This window comes from Leiobunum rupestre, chromosome 1 (genome assembly GCF_980474605.1).
Source record: "Leiobunum rupestre chromosome 1, qqLeiRupe1.1.hap1, whole genome shotgun sequence".
Lineage (NCBI taxonomy): Eukaryota > Metazoa > Arthropoda > Arachnida > Opiliones > Sclerosomatidae > Leiobunum > Leiobunum rupestre.
In genome coordinates this window covers 6754454-6782343 of record NC_143384.1, presented here as the reverse complement: position 1 = coordinate 6782343, position 27890 = coordinate 6754454, and the positions used below count along the sequence as shown (strand labels likewise).

General features: G+C 36.4%; 1 protein-coding gene across 28 annotated transcripts in view; it reads left to right on the top strand.

Moving 5' to 3' along the window:
- The window catches only part of trol (terribly reduced optic lobes), a 261569-nt gene that overhangs the window by 170166 nt on the left and 63513 nt on the right, over positions 1-27890 (top strand). For 21 of the 28 annotated variants that reach the window (XM_090174540.1, XM_090174575.1, XM_090174582.1 and 18 more), the window contains 43 exons: positions 2285-2449; positions 3528-3641; positions 4472-4591; positions 4882-4992; positions 6052-6162; positions 6481-6594; positions 7057-7170; positions 7253-7372; positions 7722-7841; positions 7907-8026; positions 8108-8227; positions 9342-9452; positions 9537-9653; positions 9715-9834; positions 9937-9981; positions 10425-10541; positions 10621-10740; positions 11736-11855; positions 12258-12374; positions 12465-12590; positions 13493-13612; positions 13732-13839; positions 13982-14092; positions 15052-15168; positions 15231-15347; positions 15418-15525; positions 15665-15769; positions 15862-15984; positions 16068-16175; positions 16261-16383; positions 16450-16557; positions 16793-16903; positions 17089-17196; positions 17268-17378; positions 18034-18156; positions 18327-18440; positions 19460-19600; positions 21013-21123; positions 21945-22055; positions 23006-23122; positions 23199-23306; positions 26075-26185; positions 26636-26695. In XM_090174540.1, coding sequence (XP_090030666.1) covers positions 2285-2449; positions 3528-3641; positions 4472-4591; positions 4882-4992; positions 6052-6162; positions 6481-6594; positions 7057-7170; positions 7253-7372; positions 7722-7841; positions 7907-8026; positions 8108-8227; positions 9342-9452; positions 9537-9653; positions 9715-9834; positions 9937-9981; positions 10425-10541; positions 10621-10740; positions 11736-11855; positions 12258-12374; positions 12465-12590; positions 13493-13612; positions 13732-13839; positions 13982-14092; positions 15052-15168; positions 15231-15347; positions 15418-15525; positions 15665-15769; positions 15862-15984; positions 16068-16175; positions 16261-16383; positions 16450-16557; positions 16793-16903; positions 17089-17196; positions 17268-17378; positions 18034-18156; positions 18327-18440; positions 19460-19600; positions 21013-21123; positions 21945-22055; positions 23006-23122; positions 23199-23306; positions 26075-26185; positions 26636-26695 — 4896 coding nt within the window. The remainder of the gene's footprint in view (positions 1-2284; positions 2450-3527; positions 3642-4471; positions 4592-4881; positions 4993-6051; positions 6163-6480; positions 6595-7056; positions 7171-7252; positions 7373-7721; positions 7842-7906; positions 8027-8107; positions 8228-9341; positions 9453-9536; positions 9654-9714; positions 9835-9936; positions 9982-10424; positions 10542-10620; positions 10741-11735; positions 11856-12257; positions 12375-12464; positions 12591-13492; positions 13613-13731; positions 13840-13981; positions 14093-15051; positions 15169-15230; positions 15348-15417; positions 15526-15664; positions 15770-15861; positions 15985-16067; positions 16176-16260; positions 16384-16449; positions 16558-16792; positions 16904-17088; positions 17197-17267; positions 17379-18033; positions 18157-18326; positions 18441-19459; positions 19601-21012; positions 21124-21944; positions 22056-23005; positions 23123-23198; positions 23307-26074; positions 26186-26635; positions 26696-27890) is intronic. The other 7 variants (XM_090174548.1, XM_090174669.1, XM_090174608.1 and 4 more) reach the window with 7 other exon arrangements.

Genomic DNA, 27890 nt, shown 5'->3' with positions numbered 1-27890 from the left:
TATATATATATATATACAGGGTCTTTTTTTTGCTCGGAAAAGTGTTTTTTTTCAAAAACTATTTATAGTACCGATTTCAAATTTGGAAGGTCAATTCTCTATACCGGGGGACATCAGTTTGAGAAATTTGAGCGTTTTCGGTAATGTTTTTCACCAATTTTGAAAAATTATTTTTCGACCACTAGGTGCGAGATAAAAAATTTCTATTATAAAGTTGTAGGCCGTCATCGAAAAACCTTAAAAATTGTTCACTCGACGAAAAACAACTTATTTATCAGTGAAAATTCGAGCTTGAAAAATTTACAAGTTGGTGAAGCCAAATTACGATTGTTTGAAACGATAATTGAAAAGGGAACAAGTCTAATACAAACGTAGTAGAGTTTTCACACTTGAAAAAATGTACACGTTTGGTTTTTAAATGCAGATATTTTATTCACATAAATTTTTACAAAACATTTTCAATAATATCACCATTGGCTGCAACACAGGTTTGTGCGCGGACAATTAAGTTCTCAAACGCTTTCTCTACCATTTCTGGTGTGACGTCTCGGCAAGCACTGATTATTCGTCTAATGAGTTCCTCCCTAGTTTCAATGGGCGTGGTGTATACCTTTGCTTTAACGAATCCCCAGAGAAAATAATCCAGCGGTGTTAGGTCAGGTGACCTTGCTGGCCAATGCACTGGACCATTTCTCCCTATCCACCTTTCAGGAAACTCGTTGTTGAGGTGCTCAGTTACTTGCCGGGAAAAATGCGGAGGGGCGCCATCTTGCTGAAACCACAACTGACGTCTTTCAGCCAATGGAAGGTCGTCGATTGCGTCACTCAGTTCGTTCTGTAGAAAATGTAAATACCTTTGGCCGTTGAGGTTCGTCGGCAGGAAAAAGGGACCAATCAAACCGTTTCCAACAAGTCCAACCCAAACATTGACCCGTTCAAATTGAACCTGGTGATGATATTCAAAACCCCAATGTGGGTTGATGTCAGACCAAAGATGGCTGTTTTGATGATTAAAGGGCCCATCTCTAGAAAATGACGCTTCGTCGGAGAACAAAACATGGCGCAAAAATTGTCTATCTTCTTGGACAGCATTTAGTAACCAGTTGCTAAATTCATAACGTCTTTGATGGTCTCCGTCAATTAGTCCTTGGTGGAGCGTAGCTCTGTATGGGTGATAGCGATTCTTACGAAGAATTTTCCACACACGATTTGCAGAACAACCCAAATCAGCAGCGGCGTTAGCGCAACTGTGACGAGGATATGCCACAAAGTACGCGAGTACATTGTTCTCGAAGTCTAAATCCGGTTGACCCAATCCGCGAAACCTAGGTTGCAAGTTACCAAATTGATTGAAATCGTGAATTGCTCGTCTTACTGTATTTACAGATGGTGCTCCATTTGGATGTCTTTCTGCGAAGATTTCAGTCACTCTTCTAAGGTTTTGCGCTGCTTCTCCATAGTAAATGGCAACTATCTCGGTACGATCAGCTACTGAATAACGAGGCATTGTTCGAAATATTATCAAACACTGATAATAATCTCCGAAATTTTTCCTTTAAATACCCAATGCATGTTTAGGATTGACCTATAGCCTCGTGTTTTTTAAATCCGGTCGTTTTTTTAACCAAAGTTTCAACTGGATTAGGTAATTCGGTTTCAATTATCGTTTCAAACAATCGTAATTTGGCTTCACCAACTTGTAAATTTTTCAAGCTCGAATTTTCACTGATAAATAAGTTGTTTTTCGTCGAGTGAACAATTTTTAAGGGTTTTCGATGACGGCCTACAACTTTATAATAGAAATTTTTTATCTCGCACCTAGTGGTCGAAAAATAATTTTTCAAAATTGGTGAAACACATTACCGAAAACGCTCAAATTTCTCAAACTGATGTCCCCCGGTATAGAGAATTGACCTTCCAAATTTGAAATCGGTACTATAAATAGTTTTTGAAAAAAAACACTTTTCCGAGCAAAAAAAAGACCCTGTATATATATATATATATATATATATATATATATATATATACTATAGGCTTTAGACTTTAGACTCACAACGTTTAATGGTTTGTGTGCAATACTAGATTAATAACTGCTAATATATTAAGACTACAGACACAAACTATTTGTATATACATAGTTCGAGTAACGACGCAAATAAAATTTTTGTATTCTAAGCAAAGACGCATAATGTTGAACGTTTAGCGCTTACATCTTTTAATGCTAGTAATTTAATTTTTGCTTTGTGAGTGTTTCATTGTTGCGTATCCGATTATCCCCCGTCAGTTTCAACAACCACCACCACAACCACCACCACCACCACCCAAGAGCCGCCGCTGTCTGCTTGCAACCCCACCGATTTCATTTGTAGAGAAGGAACGTGCGTCAACCAAACAGTCAAATGTGACGGGAAAATGGATTGCCGATATGGAGACGACGAAGTTATCTGCAGTTCGTAACGCTTTCTTTGTCACTGCATGCTCGACGATAACATTTGACAATCGCTTTTATTTTTGTGCTAATTAAGTTGATATTAACGCGCATCATGTTCAATCAGGCCACTTCGTAAATTTTTTTAAATATACTGTATCCTACTAAAACTAAAAAGAGTTTGTCTACGAAAAATGGTACCAATAACGTGTACTGGTGTATACTAAACGTTGGGTTATTTTATGTTAGCTTTATCTATACTAGAACGGAACACTGTTTCCTTAACTGGATCTATACTAGAACGGAACACTGTTTCCTTAACTGGATCTATACTAGAACGGAACACTGTTTCCTTAACTGGATCTATACTAGAACGGAACACTGTTTCCTTAACTGGATCTATACTAGAACGGAACACTGTTTCCTTAACTGGATCTATACTAGAACGGAACACTGTTTCCTTAACTGGATCTATACTAGAACGGAACACTGTTTCCTTAACTGGATCTATACTAGAACGGAACACTGTTTCCTTAACTGGATCTATACTAGAACGGAACACTGTTTCCTAAACTAGAGCATTATAAATTATATAACTATAAAACAAATCAAAAAGGTCAAAATCCAAATTTTAAAATTTTGCTTTTGATAGGATACGTCAGCTAGTAAGTTTTGTAGGCATGCAAAGTTTTATTTAGGTTCGTTTGATATTTGATGAAAACAGTTTTACGGACAGAACGACATTTGAATTAAGGAGATTCGCTCCAATAATGAAAAACTTGGGAATCATTCCTCATCGTCGAGCCTTAAAAACCACCGCACTCAGAAAAACAATAAAATTCGGTGCACTGAATAAAAAATATCGACGATGGGAAATTGGTTTCTTTTTTGTCATGTTATTCTTGAACACATGTCTGGCGAACGCTGCGAAATGCACGTTAAGCGAAAATAAATAAAAAATTATGTTGGTTTCCAAGACTGACATCGTAAGCTCATTTTCAGACATTAAGTCAAGATTTTAGTGCGCGGTGAAACGTTTTTTGCACCAATCGCATTTCGTAGTTAAAAGAGCTTTGATGATGATTTAATATGCTTTCAGGGAAGTGCGTAAGGTCAGAGTTTACGTGTAATGACGGACAATGTATCGATAAGAGGAGACGGTGTGACGGAAGACGAGATTGTCCAAACGGAGAAGACGAAGCCGAGTGTCCAGGTATGTCCAGCCAATAAGTTGATTGCGAAAGTCCAGGTTGTGTAGATTTTTGCCAAAAAAAAACATTTTGCTGGGTGCCCAATCTCGAGTTTGTCTGAACTCCCTGACAGGCCACATATTTCTTATATCATAGTATGTTTTCATAAATTGAAAATTAAATGACCATAGTCGGATTGAATATAACCATTTGCTTAGTTACGAAAAGTCACATACCACATGGCATTACTATTGTATCTATGTTTATTTTTTTGGTTTTCACTGTTTATAAAATAACAGAATTGGTCATATCACACTTCTCTATGAAACGGTTTCATTCTTAATTAATTAAATAGTTAATTCTTACTACTCTATTTTAAAATCTATATAGCAGTCTACTTAATAACTAATCGCTTAATTCATTGTATATTAAATGAATTTTTTTTTAAATATAATTATAACAAATGCTAATGAAAAAAATCAATTAATTTTTAAGTAAAATTGTAAATGTTGTTAACGGCTGTTAAAATCCTTAACGAACGATCTCACCATCCGTTTGATGATGACCATTTCGTGAAAAGACTTTATTATCTCCAATAAATTTTGTTTCATATATAGTCAGCTCAAGTGCCGTAGCCATAAGGGTACACAGGGGGGAACGAGCCACCCGAAACCTAAATCTTGGCTACGCTACTGGTTAGTTCGAAAATTAGGCATAGAAAGAACATTTTAAAAACGCTCTGAAGTCTTTTCATTTGGAAATGAATAAAAATCCGTTAATCTATTGAAATATGTCGCTTACGTTAGCTGGGCTTCGTATACTTAAAACGTTTAAATATATTTTGTGCCTGTAGCCGGTCGGGTATGCCAGCCTTCGGATGTCATTTGTCGCGACGGAAGCTGTGTTGAAGCTAGTAAGAGATGTGATGGAGTTCGAGATTGTACTTACGGAGCTGATGAAGAAGGTTGTACAAGTAAGTTCAAACTTTTGTCTCTTAGCATAAGGTAGGTTAAAAGTAGATGGAATTCTGATTGTCTGAAGTGGATCAATTTTACTTAAATGGTCTATCCAGCGGTCAAACATTTCGGTTCAATTGGGTGATATAAGGTTTCGTAGTTCCAGTCCCAATTGCTGTTTATTACCTTATGAAGATTTCCGTGTTGTTACACGTACAAATGTGCGTTGCGTAATTCAAAATGATATCTGAAATGAACGGAACTGAACAGAAATTCCTCAATCCTCTATTTACCTTACCTTTTTCAGGAACTTGCTCACCATCTGAATTTCAATGTGGAGACGGATCCTGTATTAACAGCACGCAGAAATGTGACAAGAGGCCCGACTGCAGGGACGGATCTGACGAAGTGGGCTGCGGTATGTACACTTTATCTTTTGCTATTTGCGTTCCGTTGCGATATACATCGCCGTGCTCAACTGCTTGAAATTTTTACGTCAACTGTTATTTTCACTTACCGGTTTGATTTATTGAACTCCATATAAATAGTTTAGTAGCTGTCAGAATTGATAGAGGATTGCGGAGGAAGTAACTAAAGCATTCAATTTGCTTAATTAAATTGTACTTTAATCTATAAGTACTTTGTAAGGATTGCTTTGTTTTCGCGACATATTTTAGCTATTTAAATTATAACGGTCTTTCCTTACGATATTGAATTGGCGAAAACGAATGTCATATGACGCCTAAATTAAAATTATATTTTAGATTTCGAAATCACGAAAGCGGTTTTAAGTTTGTAATGGATAAAATTCTACTGCCACTCTACTAATTAGTCACAGTTAATGATATTCTAAACTTATTTTTGAGCGGTAATGGTATACAATTGCGAAAAAATATGATTTTTATGCTGTATGTCATGTATGGTTGTTATCCATTTTTTTTTTCCAAAACCATCCCGCTAATAGTCAGACTCGCAGTAAAATCTGGGCTTCCACCGAATGGGTTATTTCGAATCTTTCGAGGATATAATTATAATTATTTAAGTATAAACTGAAATAAAATTATTTTCGTCGCCGTGTTATTACCTTCAATATGATATATGTGCTTAACTGTTCTGTCTAATATAAGAGTAGAGGGATTTGATTATGTCTTTATAAGACTAATTGGACACTTTTTAAAGAATGAAGAAATTTCATTTGAAATGCCTACTTCTCTAAGAGACTATTTATCAAACTCCTTTAGTCGTTCTTCGTTTGAACACTGCAATGTGTAGATATGTTATTTTTAATAAGACAATCGTGATTCCTAGAACCTAAGGATTTGTCTTCTGCGTTATATTTTTGTCGAAGCATACAGATTTGGCTGATTTCTTTGTCCCATAATTTTCGTTTCAAAATGGATAAATATTGTTGTTCGCCTTCACGTTGGCTATTTGGTGATTGCTGTTCATCCTTCTTAATGGTGTAAGAAAATTCCAGGTACTTGTTCTTGGTATCAATTTCGGTGTTCCGAAGGTGTCTGTATTGAGAAACGGCTACGTTGTAACGGTGTCATTGATTGTTTTGACTTCAGCGACGAAACCAATTGTGGTAATTATTCAGAAGAGCAAACTACCATCATATCGTGGTTTAACATTAGTTTTTTTTTGTTAACCATCAAAATTTGAGAGTTACTAGTTTGATAGCTATGAGAAACATACGTCAGTTGACACCGCTTTTTTAAGTTTAACTTTTTGAATAATTTTAAAGTCATTAAAAATAATATATACATTTTTAATATAAAATTACAGATTTAGCCACGTTCGCTCGCTTTTCTAAATTTCAATTTAGAGAATACTAAACCACGATAACTAGAAATGTTGATACGATACTTCTATCTAATCTTTCTAATGACATTTTTACTAACAGCATGTAATAGCACGCAGTTCACTTGCAACAATAACCAGTGTATTGCTCAGTGGCAATATTGCGATGGAAGGCTTGATTGTGTGGATCGCAGTGATGAGATAATCGGATGTCAAAGTATAATCATTCATTAATGTTCTTCGTTGAACGCATTCCTAATTAAGGACAATCGCTCGTTGCAAAACTGATTAGAGTTGCTTCTTAAAGTAATTAGATAGATATAATGTGATTAAATAATTAGCTTTTACCATAGCACCACGTAGCTTACAACGCAAGAAGTTCATTAACTGCTGGAATTGCATCTGCTGAGATTATGCGAATTTCCAACGGCAAGTGAGCTTCTCGTGCTGACCGCAGTGTGGCTTTGTTAACTACAAAGGCTAATTCAAGAACCCAAACTTAGTAAGACTGCGTTAATTTCGTTACCGACCTGGCACTCGCTACAATTAGATTGAAAACATTTATTTTAGTAAAATAGTCTCTCAGTTACGATATATTTTTAAAGGAAGCTAAAGTGGTGCAACAAAGTGACTGTCTTTTAACGTAGGTCACTCGAGTTTTAATGGTTTTTCAAATAAGTAGAACAATGTCCACCGAACGAGTACCGATGCAAAGATGGTACTTGCATAGCCAGAAATAAAGTGTGCAATGGTATCCCAAATTGCCCCGACAGGTCCGACGAATTGGGATGCGGTACGTGTAGAATTATGATTGAAATGTATTACTTCAATCTATTTAATAACTATTGGCTGGTAATCTTGAAAAATCTCAATAGTTTGTGCACCAAACGAATTTCGGTGTCGAAACGGAGAGTGTATGCATATATCAAAGCGATGTGACGGCAGAGTGGACTGCCCAGATTATTCAGATGAGGGTAACTGCTCTGAGAAAAGGGGTAGGCTTAATTTGCGAGCGTGAGCATTGGGAATTACTCTTACTAGGAATGACTAATTAGCATATCTCGACTGGTAAACATTTGAGGAACCGAGAGATATATATTAAATATATTAAAGGCATGATGGTCGCTCAAGAGATTAACTGGTTAGTAGATAAAGGGCGCTTCTATCTTTCTTTCGAGAAGCGTGGGCTAAATCGAAAGCAGTTTTGTGGTGATCAACCGCCAATTTGAGCCAAATAGAAAAATGATAGCGTGAAAAGCATTCCTAGTTCGGTGTATGAACACCTACAGTCCCATTTTCAAAACTGTATAACCAAATTTATGATAATTAAATCGTATTGATAAGTATGCGGTCCCAACGAATTTCGATGTGGAAGTGGGGAGTGCATGCATATTTCGCGAAGATGTGACGACCGAAACGACTGCGTCGATAACACCGATGAACGAAATTGTTCGAGTATAAATGGTATTCGAAGTCGTTGTTGAATTTGGATATCTCGATACGATAGTTAATTAACTATTTCTCTAAAGTCTGCGCTCCTAACGAATTTCGGTGTAGAAGTGGCGAATGCATGCACGTGTCCAAGAGGTGCGACGGCAGGGTTGACTGCAGGGACTACTCTGACGAGGGAAATTGTACCATTATAAAGGGTATCTATCAATTTCGCCATCAGCTAGGATATTTTAAACGTGATCATCCGTTATTTAAAAGTATATTTTCCATTGCCAAAGTGTGTGGCTGGAATGAATTTCGGTGTAGAAGCGGTGAATGCATGCATCTGTCGAAAAGGTGTGATGGCAGGGTTGACTGTAACGATTACTCTGACGAGGGCAACTGCACCGTCAAACACGGTAATTTGCATGGCTTACTAACCTGATAAAGATATGACTATGCTTTATTTTTAACGGCATGTGTAACATAGTCACTTATAATTATGCCACTATAGAACAGTAAACTTATCATTTAAGTATTGTTTCACAGCGACAACATACACATCTAACGATTATAGTGTAATTTTTTTAATTTTTGCCTTGATATAAGCAATAATTTCTATACTGTGAACAACGTCACAGCATCATAGCTTTTGAAACAATTTCTCAGCTAATAAAAAGAAATGTGATTATGCTACATATGTAACTCGACAAATATTTTTACATTGAAACCGTATGAGCGGATCTCTTTAAAACATAAATTTGCAGGGTGTTGTACATCGTTAAACCAGGGTTGCCCAAGTTTCCAATTCTAAAGATCGATATTTTAAAAGTCACCTTATTATTGTAGTTATCTTTATTTGTAAGATATAAGTATATTTCCGAGATGACGATTGTACCAGGTTAAAATCGACATTTTCTGAAGATATCCCAATTGGGCACCCCTCTGTTAAACGTTTGAATCTTAACACTAACAAGGAGACGACCCGAGGTGTAACACACCGATTTTGTTCAAACTAGGCGGATTGGTAGACCTTCATGTAACTTGAAAAATCCTAAAGGGAATTTATTCAATGGGCAACGAAAAATGTTTTTGACAACATAAAATGGAAATTTTCCCACCGAAAATAACATGGGATTTGGACTGTGAAAGATTTTAAAAAATTGAAAAATTTTAAAATACCAAAACTATAAAAAAAATTAAAAATTGACGAAAAAAAAATTGATCACATTTAGATCAATTTGAACCAAATGGGAAAAAATGAACCGATATGGCTTAAATAGGAAAAATTTCAATTTTATGTTGTGAAAAACATTTTTCGTTACATGAAGATCTACCAAACCCTCGAGTTTGAACGAAATCGGTGTGTAACACCTCGGGTCGTCTCCTTATAAGTTTGAAAGTTACAAAAAAAAGCATTTTCATTCTCAAAAATTCCGTTTACTAACTTTCTAACGCCTCTTATTTATTTGCATAACGTTTGCTTGGTGGCTATTAATGCATGCGTTGTGAAATTTTGGAATTGAATCGCAGACTGTAACGCGACCGACTTTAGGTGCGCCGATGGAAGATGTATATCTCGCCAACTAGTTTGCAATGGACGGATAGATTGTTTCCCTCATGGTGAAGACGAAACGTTATGCGGTACGAAAAACCTCATTTCATTTCTCCAGTATCGTTACTTAAATTTGGAAAACTTCCGCTTTAAATCCAAATTGATAATCTTAGGATGCGGGAATATTACGGACCCGTTTGTTTGCAGACGAACTCGTCTATGCATGTTGAACCGCGGCATTTGCGATCGCTTCCCAAACTGCAATGTTTCCGGAAATCAAAGATATTGCGGTAACCTCATAAACTCTACCAGCTTGTTCAATGGCAAATACAATTATACTGATACCATTAGATACTTGTCGGAATGACCAATTACCTTGCGGTGACGGTACATGCATTTCTCAAACGCAGAGGTGTAATGGAGTTCGCGATTGTCTCGATGGATCTGACGAACTCAATTGCCCCGAAACAGGTTTCCGCATATATTGAATAGCAAAATTTAAAGAAATATTAATTTCATCTTTTAATTACATTAATTTTTATTGACGTCTGTATTGTAACTTGGCGTCATCAGCTTGCGATAGCCCTATTGCATTTTTAAATGAAACAACTATTTGCGGTATCTATATTGAATTATAAAACTAATCTTATAACAACGCGTGTCGCAATTTATTTGATCAGTGTGTTATTCTTAAATGGTCTAGCCTGAAGTTAAGAAACTCTACGGTATGTTTATAACACTAAAAATGCTTTAAATGAAATTTTTTCTAATATTTTGGCCATTTGGTGCTAGCTGAAAAATTTCAAATTTTAAGAAAACCACTAACGAAGTTGGTTTAGTCTAAAAACTACCATTTTCCCTAGAATTTTAGGTATACAACGTGACCTTAAACAAACTGTTCTGAACCAAATATATTATATATATATGATATATTCCATTTAAAGAAATCCCTAATTTATCCTGAAAATTTTGGAATTTTACGTTAAATAATTTTTGGAAATCCGATCAAATAAATTGAGACCGAGTATATAGCTATTAACTGAAATTGGTGAACCTTGAAGGATGCATAAACACGAAGAATCCTTTTATCTGCCGCCGTGGCTATAAATGCATCCACAGGCATCAAGTGTGCGACAGTGTTCCCGATTGTCCAGATTATTCGGACGAAGCTGACTGCGGTAGGCTACTGCCCAAAAGGCGCGGGATATTATTTGCATGAAATTTCTCTTTTTCGACCTATGAATTTCACCGAAATAGATGCATGTCGAAACGATCAACTTCCTTGTGGTGACGGTACCTGTATCGCGGTGTCTAAACGTTGCGACCAAAGAATCGACTGCCCAGACCAATCTGACGAACTCAATTGTCCTTCCCAAGGTACACGAATTATCAAACCCTCGAATTTTACATAGCCCCGCCCTAAGATACTTAAAGTAAATAGACCAGGTAGCACCCGGCTCAAACTTTGAATAAACGTTCTTGTCGTAACAAAATACCATTGATCGCCATCTTGAAAAATGCCGTCGGTGATTATATTATTTTTATTTACTAAAGAGTAGGATGCGAAATTATCTTAGGATTCTAGCGGTCAGGTCCCCTAGCTAGTCGTTTCTAAGCTCAATTTTGAGGCTTTGACCGGTGTCATGTAATATTTAGGGAACATTTTGAGTCTGTGAAATAATCATTACCCAATCAAATAAAACGTATAAATAATTAGAGCTATTGTTGGTCTTGAAAAGGCGATATTTTTCGAATTAACCGAGGGCCTGGGTTATTTAAGTTGAGAAAAGCAATATACTCTAAGCTAAGACCATTTACACCGGGACTGCAATTAAGGTAGGCGTTGTTGTTGGGCTAGTGTCGCCGCTACCCCAACGCCACCATCGTTGTTTAGAGGCAACTCTGGTCCACAATTCAATTCGGGCTGAAAAAACGCGTTATTTTCGTACTCCTGTCCCGACATTTTACTCGGTCGCAACGCGACGCGTGACCAATTTTGGCCCGTTATTTACGGCGTCAAGAGGAAAACAGCGGAAGAGACCGCAAACCGTTCGCCTCCTAAAGAAAAGGGATAAAAAATGGGGGGTTGCTGCATGTTTGTGGATTACTATCGCGGATTTTCTCCACTTTGTAGTGTTTTGTAGCGGACACTCTGAAATCGGAGTTATAACGTTGGCATTGTAGTCCAGGTGTAAATGGTCTTAGCTCTAAGGGAATACTTTAACATTCTGATTACGTTGTGCTATTAGTTTGGAACACAGCGTTTAAAACTTCCAAGCCCTAGCCGTTTATGACTGAATATTATTTGCTTTTTCCTTTTAATTACTTTTACTAACTTTCTGGTTATCTCTTGCATGTGCTACTAACAAAAGTTGCGTGTAATATCGGCCAGCTGCCTTGTGGTGATGGCACTTGCATTGCTTTCTCACAACGTTGTGACGGACGACCCGATTGTCGTGACCACTCTGACGAATCGAACTGTCCCCACAAAGGTAAAATACGCTTCATGATTTTATGTTTGCGTCCTGCTCCAATAGTAGAAACTTGAATTATTTACTCATATCCGGTGTACGTTTGCATTTTACTCAGTCTAAGAATAGAATGACCATTGCTGTGAAAATTTAACATTTGGTCTTGTCATAGCTTTTCTTCGTGTATCTTACATAAGCTATATGTAGTTATGTAGGTTACCTTTATCTAAGCATACTGAGTTGCCAGGGACCTTTAGCTAGTTCTTAGCTAACAGACGAATAACGTATATTTTAACACTTCTTTCGTAAGAAATAAATTATATACTTAAAATTCACTTGGGTTCCACACATGCCTAAATTGGGGAATCGGTCTTCCAATTTTCGAGTAGTGATTTTTGACATGCGCATTTGTTGTCTTAAAAGTGTGCAATCCCGAAATCGAGTTTCGTTGTAAGAACGGACAATGTATCGATATTAAAGAGCATTGCGATGGAATCATTCACTGCGAAGATAAATCTGACGAATTTCATTGTTATGGGGGTACAGTGACCTTATCTTATTCATCGTGATACTACGAAAAGTGACGCTTTTTATTACACTCTTACGGATTGATCGCACTGTTTTCTGTAGCGTGCAGTGTCAATGAGCATATGTGCGGAGGAGGGCAGTGCATTCCGTCGTACCGCATGTGCGACGGCCGCCGAGACTGCCTCGATGCCTCGGACGAACTCGACTGTCCCATTTATCCCTCACACGGTAAAATTTTATCAACAGCTTAGCCTAAATACGTTAATTGGTGGATGGTGCATTTTCAATAAATGTTTCGTTTTCTGCCGAGGGGGTAGTCACTCATTTTGATTACCTGATTACTAATTTTGGAAGTAAGGTATTTCTCCAGATAACCTACGATGTGTACAACTGATTACTGACGTGACTACCACCTCGAATTTTTCCTGTTCGTTGTCCAATATTTCGTTTTATGGTCAAGTCTATCCTGTAAATTCTTTGACATTTTGGGTCTCGTTTCGTGGTTGTAAACAAATAACGATAGTCTTCAGATTATTCACCTTCAATTCAATTATTATTCATATTATTTAATAATATGGATTATATTAACATAGCCCGGGATAGATGCCGTAATTGCCGAAAGTATTAAATAACGCTCATCAATACTTAAAAAAAATTGGTTACCATTTATAGAACTGTTGCTCGATGATAGTTACGCCTTATTAATATTTGTTATTAAATAACTTTAATACTTCAATGTTATTTTATTGCTTAATTGATAAAGGTAAATTCATTAAATGATTAAATATTTATAAAGTGTATCTTTAATATCTGGACTTGAGAATTTCTATACAATACTGATAACCTCCAAATGGGCGAAACCTCTACTTTTTGAATTTTATTAATTTTGGTGAAAACGTTTCGGCTGGTACAGAATTTTCAGACTTTGATCCTTGAATTTTTCCTACTAGACAAAACGACGTCAAATACCTATTAAAAGGTGTCTCTTTACTCTTCCTGGTACTCGTAGAAAGTGTGGTGTGGTGTCATGTCCATTCTCTGGTATTTCTATACGTTAGTTTATGTGGATACGGTACTTGTCATGTCGTACATTTTATACAATAAGAAGATTTAAACGGTGATTGTTATAGGCTGCAATGGCAGTTCAACAGCCCAGTTCAGATGCGAATTCGGGAATCAATGCATTGACGCCCGGAGGAGATGCGACGGTCGTTACGACTGCCGGGACTACTCCGACGAAAGAAATTGTGGTATTATAGAAAATAATGTCGCTAAAATTCTCGACTAAATCCTCGTTCGCTGTAAAGACATATCTGACAGGAAAGGACGCGTAAATTAATGTATCGCTTAAAATAATTTAAAACAATAGGCTGCTCAAGGGGACAATTTCGTTGCGGAAACGGAAGGTGCGTCGATTTAAGCCGACATTGCGACGGCACCAGAGACTGCACGGACGGATCCGACGAGACTCACTGTAGTAAGTGGCGTTGCAGTTTAATTCTATTCGGGATGATGGTTGACTTTTCGGTGGAAGGTCTCGACGAATTCGTCATTTTCTTTCGATCATCAACCCCGGAAACCCGCTGGAGTCTTTCCTTACTAACCACTTTAAAACTCAGGTTGTCCTTCTAACCATTTCCTTTGCGACGAAATCCGTTGCATTCCTATCATTCATCGATGTGACGGTACCAGGCATTGCAAAGACAATAGGGATGAAACTAGCTGCTCAGGTACAAGTCTAACTCTGTACTGACCGGTGTTCTCTATACACTCACGAGAAAAGGTGGGCCTTAGTTAGTGACGTTTATCAGATGTTTTGGTCCCACCCTAACGACCATAATGGTCGTGAGTGCAAATATTCTAAAAACTAACCTGTCCCTTTTCTCGTCGGTGTATTCTGAAAATAGAGGGCATCTCGTAACTGAATATTATTTCTAATAATTTGTGTACTGAAAACCCCAGCAGCTTGTGCAAATTAATTAACGTGATAAAATTGCAACAATGCAGCATTTACATCAATTCTTATCACTTGATTATTATAAATATAATATATTGCTTCCTAATCAAGTCGTCAGTTAGGCGCCGAGGAATTTTATTGGGAGGGTAGACCAAGTAAGTTGGACCTTAATTGTCATTTCTTGGCCCAGGAGAAGGGTTTTAGTACTTAATTAATTGTCACAAAGCGTCATTGTATGAAGATAAATCCCAAAATTTCGATTTATGCTCCCTCTAAATATAATTTTTAGAAAGTTTAAAGTTATAAAGTAATCAATAGTTTTTATATTTATATTCATATTCGGGGTAAAAATCAACCACCATTGCAAGTCATTTATAACGGGAAACAATTTATATTTCATAAAAATGTGAATTCTGAATGAAAGATACTTTCATAAGAATGGCTTTCCTTGATGTGACGATTGTCAAGTTATCGAATCACTAATTTCTTGAAACATTGTGCAAAAACGTCCGTCGGAAATAGCCGTATTAGTGGTTTTTATTTATTAAAATTACGTAATTTACTGCAATTAAAAGATTTCGTTCGTTATTTAGAACAAAATCTATCATACGTGTATGCAATATTCGAAATAATATTCACGCAACGACCGGATCTCTTCCAACTTCTGCTTACTAACAGCGGCACGAGGTTTGCGAACTCTACTAGAATGCGTTATTTCGTTCGATTTTCCAGTGTGCCGTTCAGACCAACTTCCGTGCGGTGATGGCACTTGCATTGCACTAAGCGAACGGTGTGACGGGCGACGACACTGCCGAGATGGATCGGATGAACTGAACTGCCCCTCCATAGGTTCTGTTCCTACTTTAAACGAGTCACATAACATCGGTGATGGCTAATGTCCTAGTTATTAGTTTGTAGTAAATACGAACATCAATGTGGCGACGGACGATGTATTAGTTTGAGACGTAAATGCGACGCTCAATATGATTGTACCGACCGTTCAGACGAATTTAATTGCCCCAGACCCGGTATGGAAAACATCATTGGGCCTGTTACTTTTCTCTTTAGTTCCACTGAATCTGTGGAATATGTTTTTAGTTTGTTCTCCATTCGAGTTCCGTTGTGGAGACGGAATATGTATCGAGTATAGTCGGAAATGCGACGGGGTTAAAGATTGTTCCGATAATTTGGACGAATACAACTGCAGTAAGATTTCCCTGCTAATAAAACATTCAAACACTTACATTCATCATATTCAGTGATGCTGGGTTGCATGTACATGTTTGAATTATAAAATAACGACCCAAGTCTCTAGAAAATTCGGTTTATAATTTGTATATTACAGCGTGTTATAGAAATCAGATTCGCTGTGATAACGTATGTTACGATATCCGTCGTAGATGCGACGGCATCAGAGATTGTCCGGACGGTAGCGACGAACTATACTGCGGTAATACCAATTTATTTTAAATCCACGTAATATCTCTGTCTAGATTCCTAAAATCAGTGGCCCAGTGCTAACAATACAATTTAACTCGTTAGGAAACTTTACTTGTTCATCGACCCAATTACCGTGCGGTGATGGAACTTGCATAGATATTCGTCAACGCTGTGATGGCGTAAGACATTGTCGAGATGGATCCGACGAATCAAACTGCCCAACAGGTATAGAAGCTTGCTTAACTTAGCGGTGTAGTGCCTGGTATTTATTTGGATAGACGCAATACTTTCAATTAGGCCCCTTTCAGATTGTCATTTTAGGTGTAGAGATGGCCGTTGTCTCTCTCAAGGTCAAAGGTGCGATCGAATTGTTGATTGCTATGACGGATATGACGAGATTAATTGCACTAGACCTGGTACGTTAGATTAAATTGAACTTCCCTAGGTTAAAATAACAGCAATAGCTCATAATGCACAATTGTATCCGTCTGAACGCGATAGTACCGGTTTGTCCAAGTATTTATGATCATCGTTGTGGAGATGGAACTTGTGTCGATAGCAGGCGCGTCTGCGATGGTCGAGTTGATTGTTACGATGGTTCCGACGAATTAAGGTGCCCCGAAAGTAAGTCGTTACCCGAAAACGACAATGTTTTAAAATTCCTATAATATGGTTATCGACATAAATTAGGTTGCAGTTCTTACGAATTCAAATGTCGCAGTGGAGAATGCATTCCGCTTTACCGAAAGTGCGATGGAATAGTTAACTGCAGAGACTATTCGGACGAAGCTGGTTGTGGTACTCCCCTTTCTTAATTAATTTTATTAAAATAATGGACAGCGCTTCGAAAACATGGCCATTAGTCGTTTATTAGTTCTTACACTAGTGCCCTCAGAATACTGGCACGAAAAAAAATGTTCGGTTGATCAGTTTTTAATTATCTTGGAACTCTTTAAGTTGCACTGTCCAAGCTATAAATTCCGCGAGATATTGACAGTAGCCATCACCGTCCCATTTTATTTCTACTCTTCAGCTTGTCGATCTGGGCAGTTTCGTTGCGTTTCGACTGGTCAGTGTATCGATATTAGGCGAAGATGCGACAACTACCCTGATTGTACCGATCGGTCGGATGAAATCCAATGTGGTACGCAGTAAACTGTAAGCAAGCAGTTATGAAATCGATTACTTTTCCTGATCTTGTTACCAACAAAGAACATTTTGGTGTTCGACTAATTTGTTTTTTGCGTAACTATTGTGGGCATTCGATTTGAAAATCTGTTTGAACTATAAATCTGGGTGTTGCTAAAGAGTGATTTTACGAAAATGCAGGGTGCAACTCTACGCAATTTAAGTGCGACCATTCAAGATGTGTAGATTTGAGGTATCGATGTGACGGTAGAGCGAACTGCTATGACTTAACCGACGAACTAAATTGCGGTATATTAATTAAATAATTATTAACCCTCGTAATAACCTTCGCTTTTGCTTAACTAACATAATGTCCTTAGCGTGTCCACTCACTAATCAATTCCGGTGCGGTGATGGTCGATGCATTCCAACTTACCAAAGGTGTAACGGCATTCCGGACTGCTACGATTTCTCTGACGAAGCTAACTGCTGTGAGGGCTTACTTCTTACTCGAGATGGGTCCGCTTCTTGTGTTTTCTGTAGCTACTTCGCCCTTCGTTCGTTGTGATTTTGGTGACCTCAAAAGTTACTGGTCTGAGATTCTCACAACACTCAGAAGTATTCTTGTTTTGTGCTTCGGGTTTTTTGTTAATGATGTCATCGTTGTGTTCTCCAAAGCTCTTCCAGATTTCGTTTTCTTTTGACTACGTGTTCAATTTTGTCCTATTTGATAAATGTTGGTTATTTCTGCTCTCAATTTTGTGTTTGTTTCACTTCCACCAACTTCGTATATTGTGATGTTTCTGAGAATACTTTTCGGATTTCTTTGGTTACTTTCTTGTTCGTTTTATTTTCGATATCATTTTTACGTTAAGCTTTGAATAAAAACTTCTTTGAACATTGTTCGTAGGTGTTTTTGGTGTAAACTATCTAATTAGGTTGTATCAGTTTATCTAAAGCGGGAGGTGTGGGGGTATTTCTTCGTAAAACGGTAATTCTTAGATCGGCTTTTCGCCCAAGTCTCGAGCTGCTTTGACTTAGTATCTATGTGGACGCTCTGGTTTTTTATGATCTTAAGAACATATTTTCTTGGTCAAAACTTTAATATTTTATTTTGTGGGATCATATTTTGGTGGGCCCGTGCAGCATGCCGAGCCGGACAATTCCGTTGTAACGACGGTCGGTGTATCGACTACCGACATCGTTGCGACCGAAGATACGACTGCTACGACCGATCCGACGAGTACAATTGTCCCGATCGTCCGACAGGTAACGACGGTTGTAAAAACAACTGCACTTGCTAAACTAAACCTAAAACGCACTTAAAAGTGTTCAAGCACAAATTTTAAACCCACCTAAAACTCGCTTCGCTTCACACCAAAACTAAACGGAATTTTTAAACCGCGATAACTAAACTGTGTTTATTTCACCGCATTTAGCATGTCGATCTGACCAGTTTCGGTGCAGAGATGGCAGCTGCATTGACAGTCGACGTCGATGCGATAACCGTTTCGACTGTGCCGACTACTCGGACGAAACCGGCTGCAGTCGTGGTAGGATTCTTCACTTCAATATTCCGCTTCTTGCCTCGCGTAAATTAACCATTATTTTCAGCCTAAACCAAACTTAAATAGTTATAATATCAGAGATCAACTCTTAGTATATGTTTTGAAATCATTCTAACCAAACTATGTAAATGACGTTTGATGATCCTTCACAAGTAGTACGTTAAGGGTTAACTGTTGATTGTAGGAATGTTGGGTACTAAAAAAATCAAACAAGGGTACTGAAAACTTCAAACGAGGGTTTTGTAAAAAAATCAAACAAGGGTATTGAAAAAACCAAAGAAAGGTATTGAAAAAAATCAATGAACAAGGATTTTTAAAAAATCAAACCATTTGGAATTTATTTAAGTTAAGCTTTATTCTAGAGTTCAGTTGTGAACTTCGTAGGTTTTCATTTATAGTCGTTCTCAGTTGAGATTTTAAGCCCTTCTGTGTCACTCAAAAGTGTTTCTTAAAATTGTGGAAACTGAAACAAAATATATTAAACCCTTCGTTGCACACATGGGGCTTAAAATCTCTTTCTAATACAAAGATACCGCAAGATGAAACTATCAATTGAAACGATTTTCGTTAATATTTCACGCCTAAAAACAAATGAGCCTCTTAATGAAATTAATACGTAATAAAGGTTACTGGATAATACCCTTTCCATTGTATGAATATCTCGTATATGCAATGAAACGTTGTATCATACAGTGTTTAACATTGATAAATTATGGTGAGAGTATCTACTATAGGGTTTACGAATGTGGAATGCGGATCGTTTTCACTAACTTGGAAGTAAAATATTTTGGGTTGGTATCGAGTTATGGTATTTAAACCTTTTCCCGTACAGAAAATCAAAGGTGAAAAAGGTCACCACAATATACCTAAAGGCAAATTCATGAACGTTTTAAATATCCATTATCGAAAAAAAGATATATTCCTTACCAAATACGAAGCTTGCAGAAAATGATCTCGGACTACTAAGAAGCGACATTAAATGGTTCTTTCGTATTGATACTTAGCAGTCCAATGTCATTACGGTCAATTTCAATGTTCCGACGGAAGTTGCATAGACCGTCGGCGGCGATGCGACATGAGAGTTGACTGCCGAGACTCTTCTGACGAACTGGGTTGTCACCATTCAGATATAGGACTCATCACCGGTATATTTCAGATCTCGCTTAAAATCGCGTACAAAGCTTAGCCTAAATTATTGTTCATGGCTTCAAACAAACAGGTATATATCGGTAAAGGCCGCTTAAATCAATCGATGCTTAAGCGTCTTCTGAATGAATCTTGCGCTTTATAACGCCAAACCTATAAATGATGTCTACGCGTGACAAGCATTATTATTAAAATTCTACAAGTATTTAATATAGTATAGTCATTTAACCATATACGATATACGAAATAACCAATTTAATCTGACCTGGGATTTTGACCAGTTAAATTCTATAATCAAAATGAGTTACTTATTGGTGTAGCTTTATGAAATTAGGACGAAAATTTTAAAATTATTACAAAACTTTATTGTTTAAAATTGGATATTAAAAATAAAATATTATTATGGCTAAGATTGTAAAGGTAAAAATTTAGTACTGATTATTGCAGTGTTTTCACGTACTTTAAAATTATCGCTAGTTCGACGACTTTCCAACTTTTTCTCGTTCAACATGTATCACCCTTTATTACATGAATTTGCATTATTTTAAATATTAACTGCATGTTTTTTCTTTAATTTTTTGGTCCTCTATTTACTAAATAATGTTTTTATACTTAAAGTGTAAGTGTGGAACGACAGTTCTTTACGGTATTTTGCCTGGATTATTTTTTTTAATGTTGTGTCGTATTTGAATATATCACCAGTTGAGCGTTCCACAATTGCATTTAAATTTAAAGTCCTAGGTTTTTTTGCCTGTCCCCCTTTAAATTATCTTAGTGGAGCACAAATACCCTGGTGGTAGGCCAACCGCTGAACATGTTGGCCTAATTTAAAGGGGGACAGGCAGAAGAAAACCTAGGCCTTCAACAAAGTATTTGAAAATTTAAGTAACCGAAGTTTTACGATGGCATGTTTTATTTGCATGCGGATTTATTATCATCATTGGAATTGGTATATGACTTAGGTGGTGGTTTTTTATCAATTTAGTTGTGAATGTTTCAAGACTAATTATTTTAACAACTGAATGCCGAATGTGAAAAATATATTATTTGTTTATTGTACTTCAACGAAACGTTTGATTTAAAAGGACATGTTTCAAATTTGCTATTTTTAGAATTATTTGAAGAGTAACTATAGTCAAAACAAATTGCCTAATAAATGATATTTGTAGTGAATTTCCAATATAAATTTTAAAAAATTATGATTTTTTTTATGTAGCCTGATTTTCTTACCCCAAACGTTTCCTTGATGTACGTTTTATGAATTTTATTTTGCAGTTTACTAATTTCATTTTTAACCAATGAATTGCTAAGTGTTTGTTTTATTTATTTGGATTTTTTGTTTCCTTTTTTTGCGTGTTGGGTGCATTTCCCATCCTTGTTTTTTGTTTCTGAAATGTTCTTCCACGTGAAGCATGCAACCGAAACGAATTCCAGTGTCGGAACGGTCAATGCATCGATATTCGAAGAAAGTGCGATAGGAGAGTCGACTGCCAAGATAGATCTGACGAAGATAATTGCACTGGTATTTAAATGCTTATTCTACTCATAGCCTAAAGTATTTAATAGATAGTTTTTAATAATAAATGTTTTCAAGCGTAAGTCTAAACCAAAAACCTTCCATCAGATTGCACTATTGACCCATTTTTAACTTTATATTTCTTAAAAACCAAAATGAAAGATCATATTTCCGAGATTTCCATACCAAAACCAAGAATGTATTTGTTTATGCTCTAGGAGAATGACTAACTTGAGTTGCCTAGTATAATGCTCCACCCCTTCAACTTCATTTGAAGCGAAACGGTAGCTCATTGATTCCCTTAAAGGGAATAGAACCTCCAACGCGTTCTTTATGGGCGACAGAAATACCAGAGGTTATATACCCTTTAAAGCGATTTCTTCCTACGCGTTGAAGCACACGCCTGTGACGGTTCCACTACCCCCTTTCGCACCGATAGAAAACAAGACCACAGTATTAAAAATATCATTCTTGCTGGAACTATTTGTAGAAGGTATCCGCCAGCCAGATTCTTAATAACGAATCTCCAAGTTTTAATAATATATTTATTGTTGGTTTGTCGGGATAATTAGATTGGTGCTTCGCTGCATTTTTATTGACAATAAATTTGCTTCTTTTTATGAATCGCGGAGTTACAACTTAGTTTTATGGAATTTTTTAACCTTATTAGGTATTTCTGATAGCGCTGATTTTGTTCTTTAAATCTGCGTGATTTTTCTGACTACAGATTTAGATAGATCTTGTTCTGGAAAAAAACTATTGAAAATACTGAAGAGATACCTATTTACTGTTAGTGAAGATGTATAACTGTTCATTTTGCCTTTCAGCCAATTGCCGCGATTACCAATTTCAATGCGACAACATGGAATGCGTGCCCAGCTACTCTCGCTGCGATCGACAATACGACTGCAGTGACGGCTCCGACGAAAGAAATTGCAGTAAGTAGTAAACTGAAATAAACTTTTGATACTCTAAAGTCCAATCTCTTGCTATGTTCAAAATGTGATGTCTATTAAGAAAGCTCAAAGCGACTGTCCATTTTCTAATATAAACCCTAACCCTTACAATTGCCTGTTCAAGGACAAAATCTAATAAATGGCTGTTCCGCATTTTAAGTATAAATGCGAATTGTTCACCCACTAGAATCATTTTCACCTTGGACCAGTAAATGCGACTTACATCACCATAAGAAATAATTTTCATCAAAATATAGCCATTGTAGGTCGACCGACTAGTTGGGGAAGTCACTAACTCGTAGGTGAATTTCACGTCAGAAGATGTTGATTTGTCGCTCTAGTGCCTGACGGACTCGCAGATGCATCCTTCTCTCCATCTAACTCATCAGCTTGAGACTTCAATTCCGGAGAAAAAACAATATTATAAGCACATACCTAGGCTGCGTCCGGAAAAATGTCGAGTTATAGAAAATAAAACACAAGGGTGTCGCAGGTTTAGTCGGCCTGTCAGGATGTCAAATAATTATCCTGAGTGAACTACACCTCGGCGCCAAGTTGGGTACTCCAATGAATTTGTGGGGCTTTCTGTAAAATTTACAAACCCTTTAGACCGTGCTCATTTATGGCAAAAATTTAAGCCTGCACGTCTTAAAAAGCAGAACCCCCCCCCCCCCCCCCCAAAGAGCCAACCTTTTAGATTGCTGTGAAAAAGGAAAATCGAAAAAATATATAAGCCAAATGTTTATCTATTTAAGAGCACAACTTAATTTGTGGCCTATGAAATAAATAATTTACCTTTAACAAAACTGATTTTTAAACCTACTGATATCCATTACCCTTCACCGCTTTATTATTTATTGTTGCACGCTGCACGCAGGAGTTAGTCGTTTGAATTTAACTTAGGCTAATGACTATTCTTTTCGGTGTTTTAGCTCGCCCACCATGCTCATCTCGAGAATTTCAATGTAACGACGGATCCTGTATTGAATCTAAAAAGCATTGCGATCTCAAATATGACTGCAGCGACCGCTCTGATGAGTTTAACTGCGGTAATGATCTTTCATCGACCCATTTCATATGAGGTTTTTTCCTCAAATAATTTGTAATAACGACTTAATTTTGAAGGTTGTCAGCCAAATCAATATCAGTGTGCCAGTGGAGAGTGCGTCAATTTGACGGCGAAATGTGACGGACGGCCAGACTGCAGAGACAGATCGGACGAAATTGATTGCCGTAATATATATTTACATATTCTTTTCCATTAACTGTTCCGCCGCGGTTAAAAATATTTCTTTGTTGCGTGTTTTTGTGGTTATCAATTAAAGCAAGTGTCGAAAAAACGTTTCTAGGTAGTGTTTTTAACTGGAAACATCTTCCAGAATTTTTAAGGGCGACTCGTTCAGAGTTCTTCTGTCATCTAATGATGGCAATGCGTACTAAAATATAGAATGTACACAATAATAAAGGCCTAAAAAGTAATTATATACCCCCAAACGTTGTAATTATTCTCATAACATCTCAGCAATAAAATGAAATTGAAATTAAAAATTATGTTTCCGCAAATAATTATACGAGATAAAAGTTATTTTACCACATTTTCACTTGACATTTCCAAAGATTCCATCAGCTACAGTGGCACTCGATGGAAGTAGAGATTGTAGCTTATGGAACCGACACTTGCTTTAAAATTAAGTATTTATTTCTAGAATTTATAATTTCTGAAGCGAATAGCGTTACAGGGTTTAAGTTCTAATACGTCGACTAGGGTTATTAATAATCGTTTGAATAACTAGAGAAATTGCTTTCAAATTTAAAATCAAGAAAGCATTTCAACCCTAGTACGATGCATATCAGTCTAGGTATTACTTTACGAGTTAAGCGATATGACGGTTCGTGACTTTACCGTAGTTACTTTTGGTGACTTTACAAAAATCAAGTTAGCGTTTAAATAATTGGCGAAATATTGGAGTTAAATAATTCACTTGTTTAATGGAACCAACTAACACATAAAATTCTATGTTTTGGTCCTTGTAATTGTCTAATTGATTAGTTAATTCAGTCGTTTTTCTTTTACTCTCACGCTTTCTGGGACTTTGGTAACTATATCGCGTATATTTTTACACTTTGATGATATTACTCTTCAGAGAATAATTGCGAGGTTGGAATGTTCCAATGCGGCGATGGCAATTGCATCGACGAGTCTCTTCTCTGCGATGGTCTTTATGATTGCGTTGATTTTGGAGATGAACAGAATTGTGGTACCTATTTGTTCAGCTAATGCTATTTTGTCAATGCAACTGGACATTTGTCCTCTTTATATAAATTTTGCCCCGTATTTAACTGTTCGTAATAAAATACTGTAAATTTTCCCTTATTAACTTTAGCCTAACAATTGATAATGGCGTTATCAGTTCTTATGACAAATAGCGAGCTTAGCAGACTTATCACAAAATTTAAAAAAGCTAGATTATAGATCGAAAGGAAATCCATTTAATGCCACATGCACTGTTATTAAAATTACCATAAAACAACAAGTTTCCATTTTGCTGTTCAAGGAAATAATTGACATATTTATTGGGATGTTCTGGAGCGCGTATAGTTAATTAAAAATCTCTTATAGAACAACGAATGGTAGTGCTTTAGAATTTCAAAAATGCACTGGAATAAAATCTGTCTTGTTGAACTTGTCAAAATGTTTCACACTGCACTTTTTGATATTTTCATTTAAAGTAGTGATCGGACATTTTTTTACCCGCACTAAATAATGTAGAAAAGCGTTGAACCTTTTTACAAGTTGAACATATTATTCCATACTTTTACAAATGGATAACGTGCTAGAAGCAATAAGAAGAGAAAAAACTGATACGCTTAGAATAGAATAGGATCGTATTCTTTAAAAGATGGGCACCACATTTATCAGCAATATTTTGGTATTCGATTGCTCTTTGTATCTTCAAGAATTGTCCTTGTTTTTTGTTTCTTCTCTCTCGTGGAGAGAGTCGTCTCTGTCGTCCATCGCAGTTCCGGTGTTCAACTGGTCTTTGCATCGACCGCATGTTCTATTGCGACGGCGTCAAAAACTGCCACGACCAATCCGATGAACTCGAGTGTTGTAAGCCATCGCTCATTCCAACCTCCTTACAATATACGAACGCTTTGTTTATTTGCAATTATATTTATCGTTTAATTAATTTCTTCATTTTATTTTTTTCATGGTGTCACAAGTGTGTTATTTCAAAATCTATTGTATTTTAAGTTGTAAAAAAAATATTTTCCATGAATTTCGACTAACTAAACTTTTTGGTAGAAAATGAAAATTCGACCAAGTAGCAGCGCCACCTGTCTTTGAACGTTTCAAGTCGGGATAAAGTATCGTTAGCAACTTAGTAGCTTTGCAAATTTTAAATATCATAACCTTGAGGGCCGTTCACAAATTCGTTAACTCAGTAAGGGAGGAGAATATTTTGGTAAAAGCGTTACTAAATGTAACAGGGAATTAAGAGGTGGCTAACTGAAATATTACGTCACATAACATAGTTTTATGCCTGAACCTAAATTATGAAATATTTTAACTTACAGTTGCAATAACTAAAACAAAATTATGCTAAATGGTACTATTATAATTGAGGTGGTTTGAGTATTTTTTAAGTAATTTTGAGGTTGGGGTTCTTTCCAATTTGTTATTTCTCGTTACGAAGGGGATTTTAAAAAAATTGATTTTTGCGAACAGCTCCTTATCTGATTAAATATGACCTATAATGTTATGTCAGCCGATTTAGCTTGCCATTGAAATTTAAAGATAGAGGTTACTTCAGTTAAACTACTTTGTAAAAGTTTAGTTCCATTTCGATAAAATTCTTGGAATGCATATTTTGTTGCATCTCAATCAGAAAAGCAGTTTTTGAAATGACAAGATAGGATGGAAGAGCTTTTGTGACAAGCTGTATATAGATCCGAACCTTTTTCAAATACACAATTCTAATTGTTATGGATTATTTCAGGGACGTGCTTACCAAATCAGTATCATTGTGCAAACGACCAGTGCATCGAGCGATATCAACGATGTAACGGCGTGTTCGATTGTAGTGACTACTCTGATGAATCTGACTGCGGTGAGCGTTGAATTTTGACGACATATAAATAACCACTTAGCCAGTTTGACACTGCACGCCATCTCTAGACGCAAATAAAATTTAACTTGACCACTGCACGCTGGAAGAGTCTTAATTATTTTAAAATGCGCCCAATTTAAATGCATTTATTGTGAATTCACATACCGTTCAGACAAATAATAATCAAAGAAATAAACGGTTTCATTTAAAAATTACAGCTTATGACTGATTGGTTTAATGAGGTCAGTTTTGACCCTTTTAATTATTTAATATTGGATGAATTAAACGATAGGAGGAGTTATAATTAAGAAAAGTATTTGGTACTGGTCAGTGTTGATGACTAGTTAAGTGTTTAAAACCGATATTACAACTTAGTTAAAAGACGCGGGTTACCACAGATGAGGTTTTGAACTTGCTGACGTTGAAAATTTGTTTCCTTATTTTTTACAGATCCAAAGGAAGGCGGGTATAATGTACGAGTGTATCCCGAACGTCAAACTATTAGACAAGGTAATTTTTGTAAATAGTTTTTTAGTTGATTTACCTAAAGGGTTTACTCTTGCAGTCTATTGGAGTATTCTTCCAAAATATACACAAAGCTATGTATTAATAACGGTCAACAAATCTTAGATAAGGTTTAAATGTCTCACATTTAAGAATATCATTGACTCTGTACTTATTTATAAACGAAGCCCATTTACGTAATATTTAAAGCAAACCCTGACAAGATAATTTCAGTTTTAAAGCGAGGTTGAAGCTGGCCCAACAAGCGGCTTTTAGAAAATTGAAGCCATAAATTTTTCCTTGTTACTTGAAATAACTTTTCAGTGGTACCACCAAAAATTCATTTAGGTACCATAAGAATATTAGAGCATAGCTTTAGCCTCTGGTATCGTCCTCGCAAACTTTGTAACGAAAGTTCGTCTGCAATTTCCACACCACGTACACAGCGCACTCAGACGTTAGAATCTGGCGTTTTAATTTTTTTTTTCATTTCGTTTAAATGGCGGAAAAAGCAAATATCTGCCCAAATGGGTTTAAATCGGATTTATTCTCTTCCTTGGCGGAAATTAGTGATTTAGTGTAAATAATTTTATTAACGACAATGGGTTGAAAGATCTTAATACTAGTTTGTTATTAAATAATAATTCCGAAGGTAGTTTTTCTCTAATAAATAGTATTTTCTTCAATAATGGCTTTTGATTTCGTTTTCTTTTTAACATTTCTACGCGTAGTTCTTTTTTTTTGGTCAGCTCCATTTTCAATTACTCAAAAAATAATACGTCAAGGTCGTGCGGGTTTATCATAGATGGCAGTAGTGAGTTACTCGAAATATCGAAGCGGATGAACTTTCGCTACAAAGTTTGCGAGGACGGGTATTGAATCGCGGTCCTCCCATATTCTTATGGTACCTAAATGGATTCTTGGTACCACTAAAAGTTAATTTTTTATTATTGTATCAATTATGTTAGCACAGAGGATATAATTTCACTGTTCTTATGGCAGTTTATCGAAATCTTGTCGTGCCAAAGTTGTAAAAGGAAATTCGTATAAAAGCGAAGTATTAATCTTCACCAATATTAGTTGGCACTTCACTCTATGCACCATCGCACACAATATTACTAGTGTATTCCATATAATATTTTTTCTTGTCACTTGGGGAAAAAAATATAAAAGATAAATCCCTTAAGTTATATCCATAGAG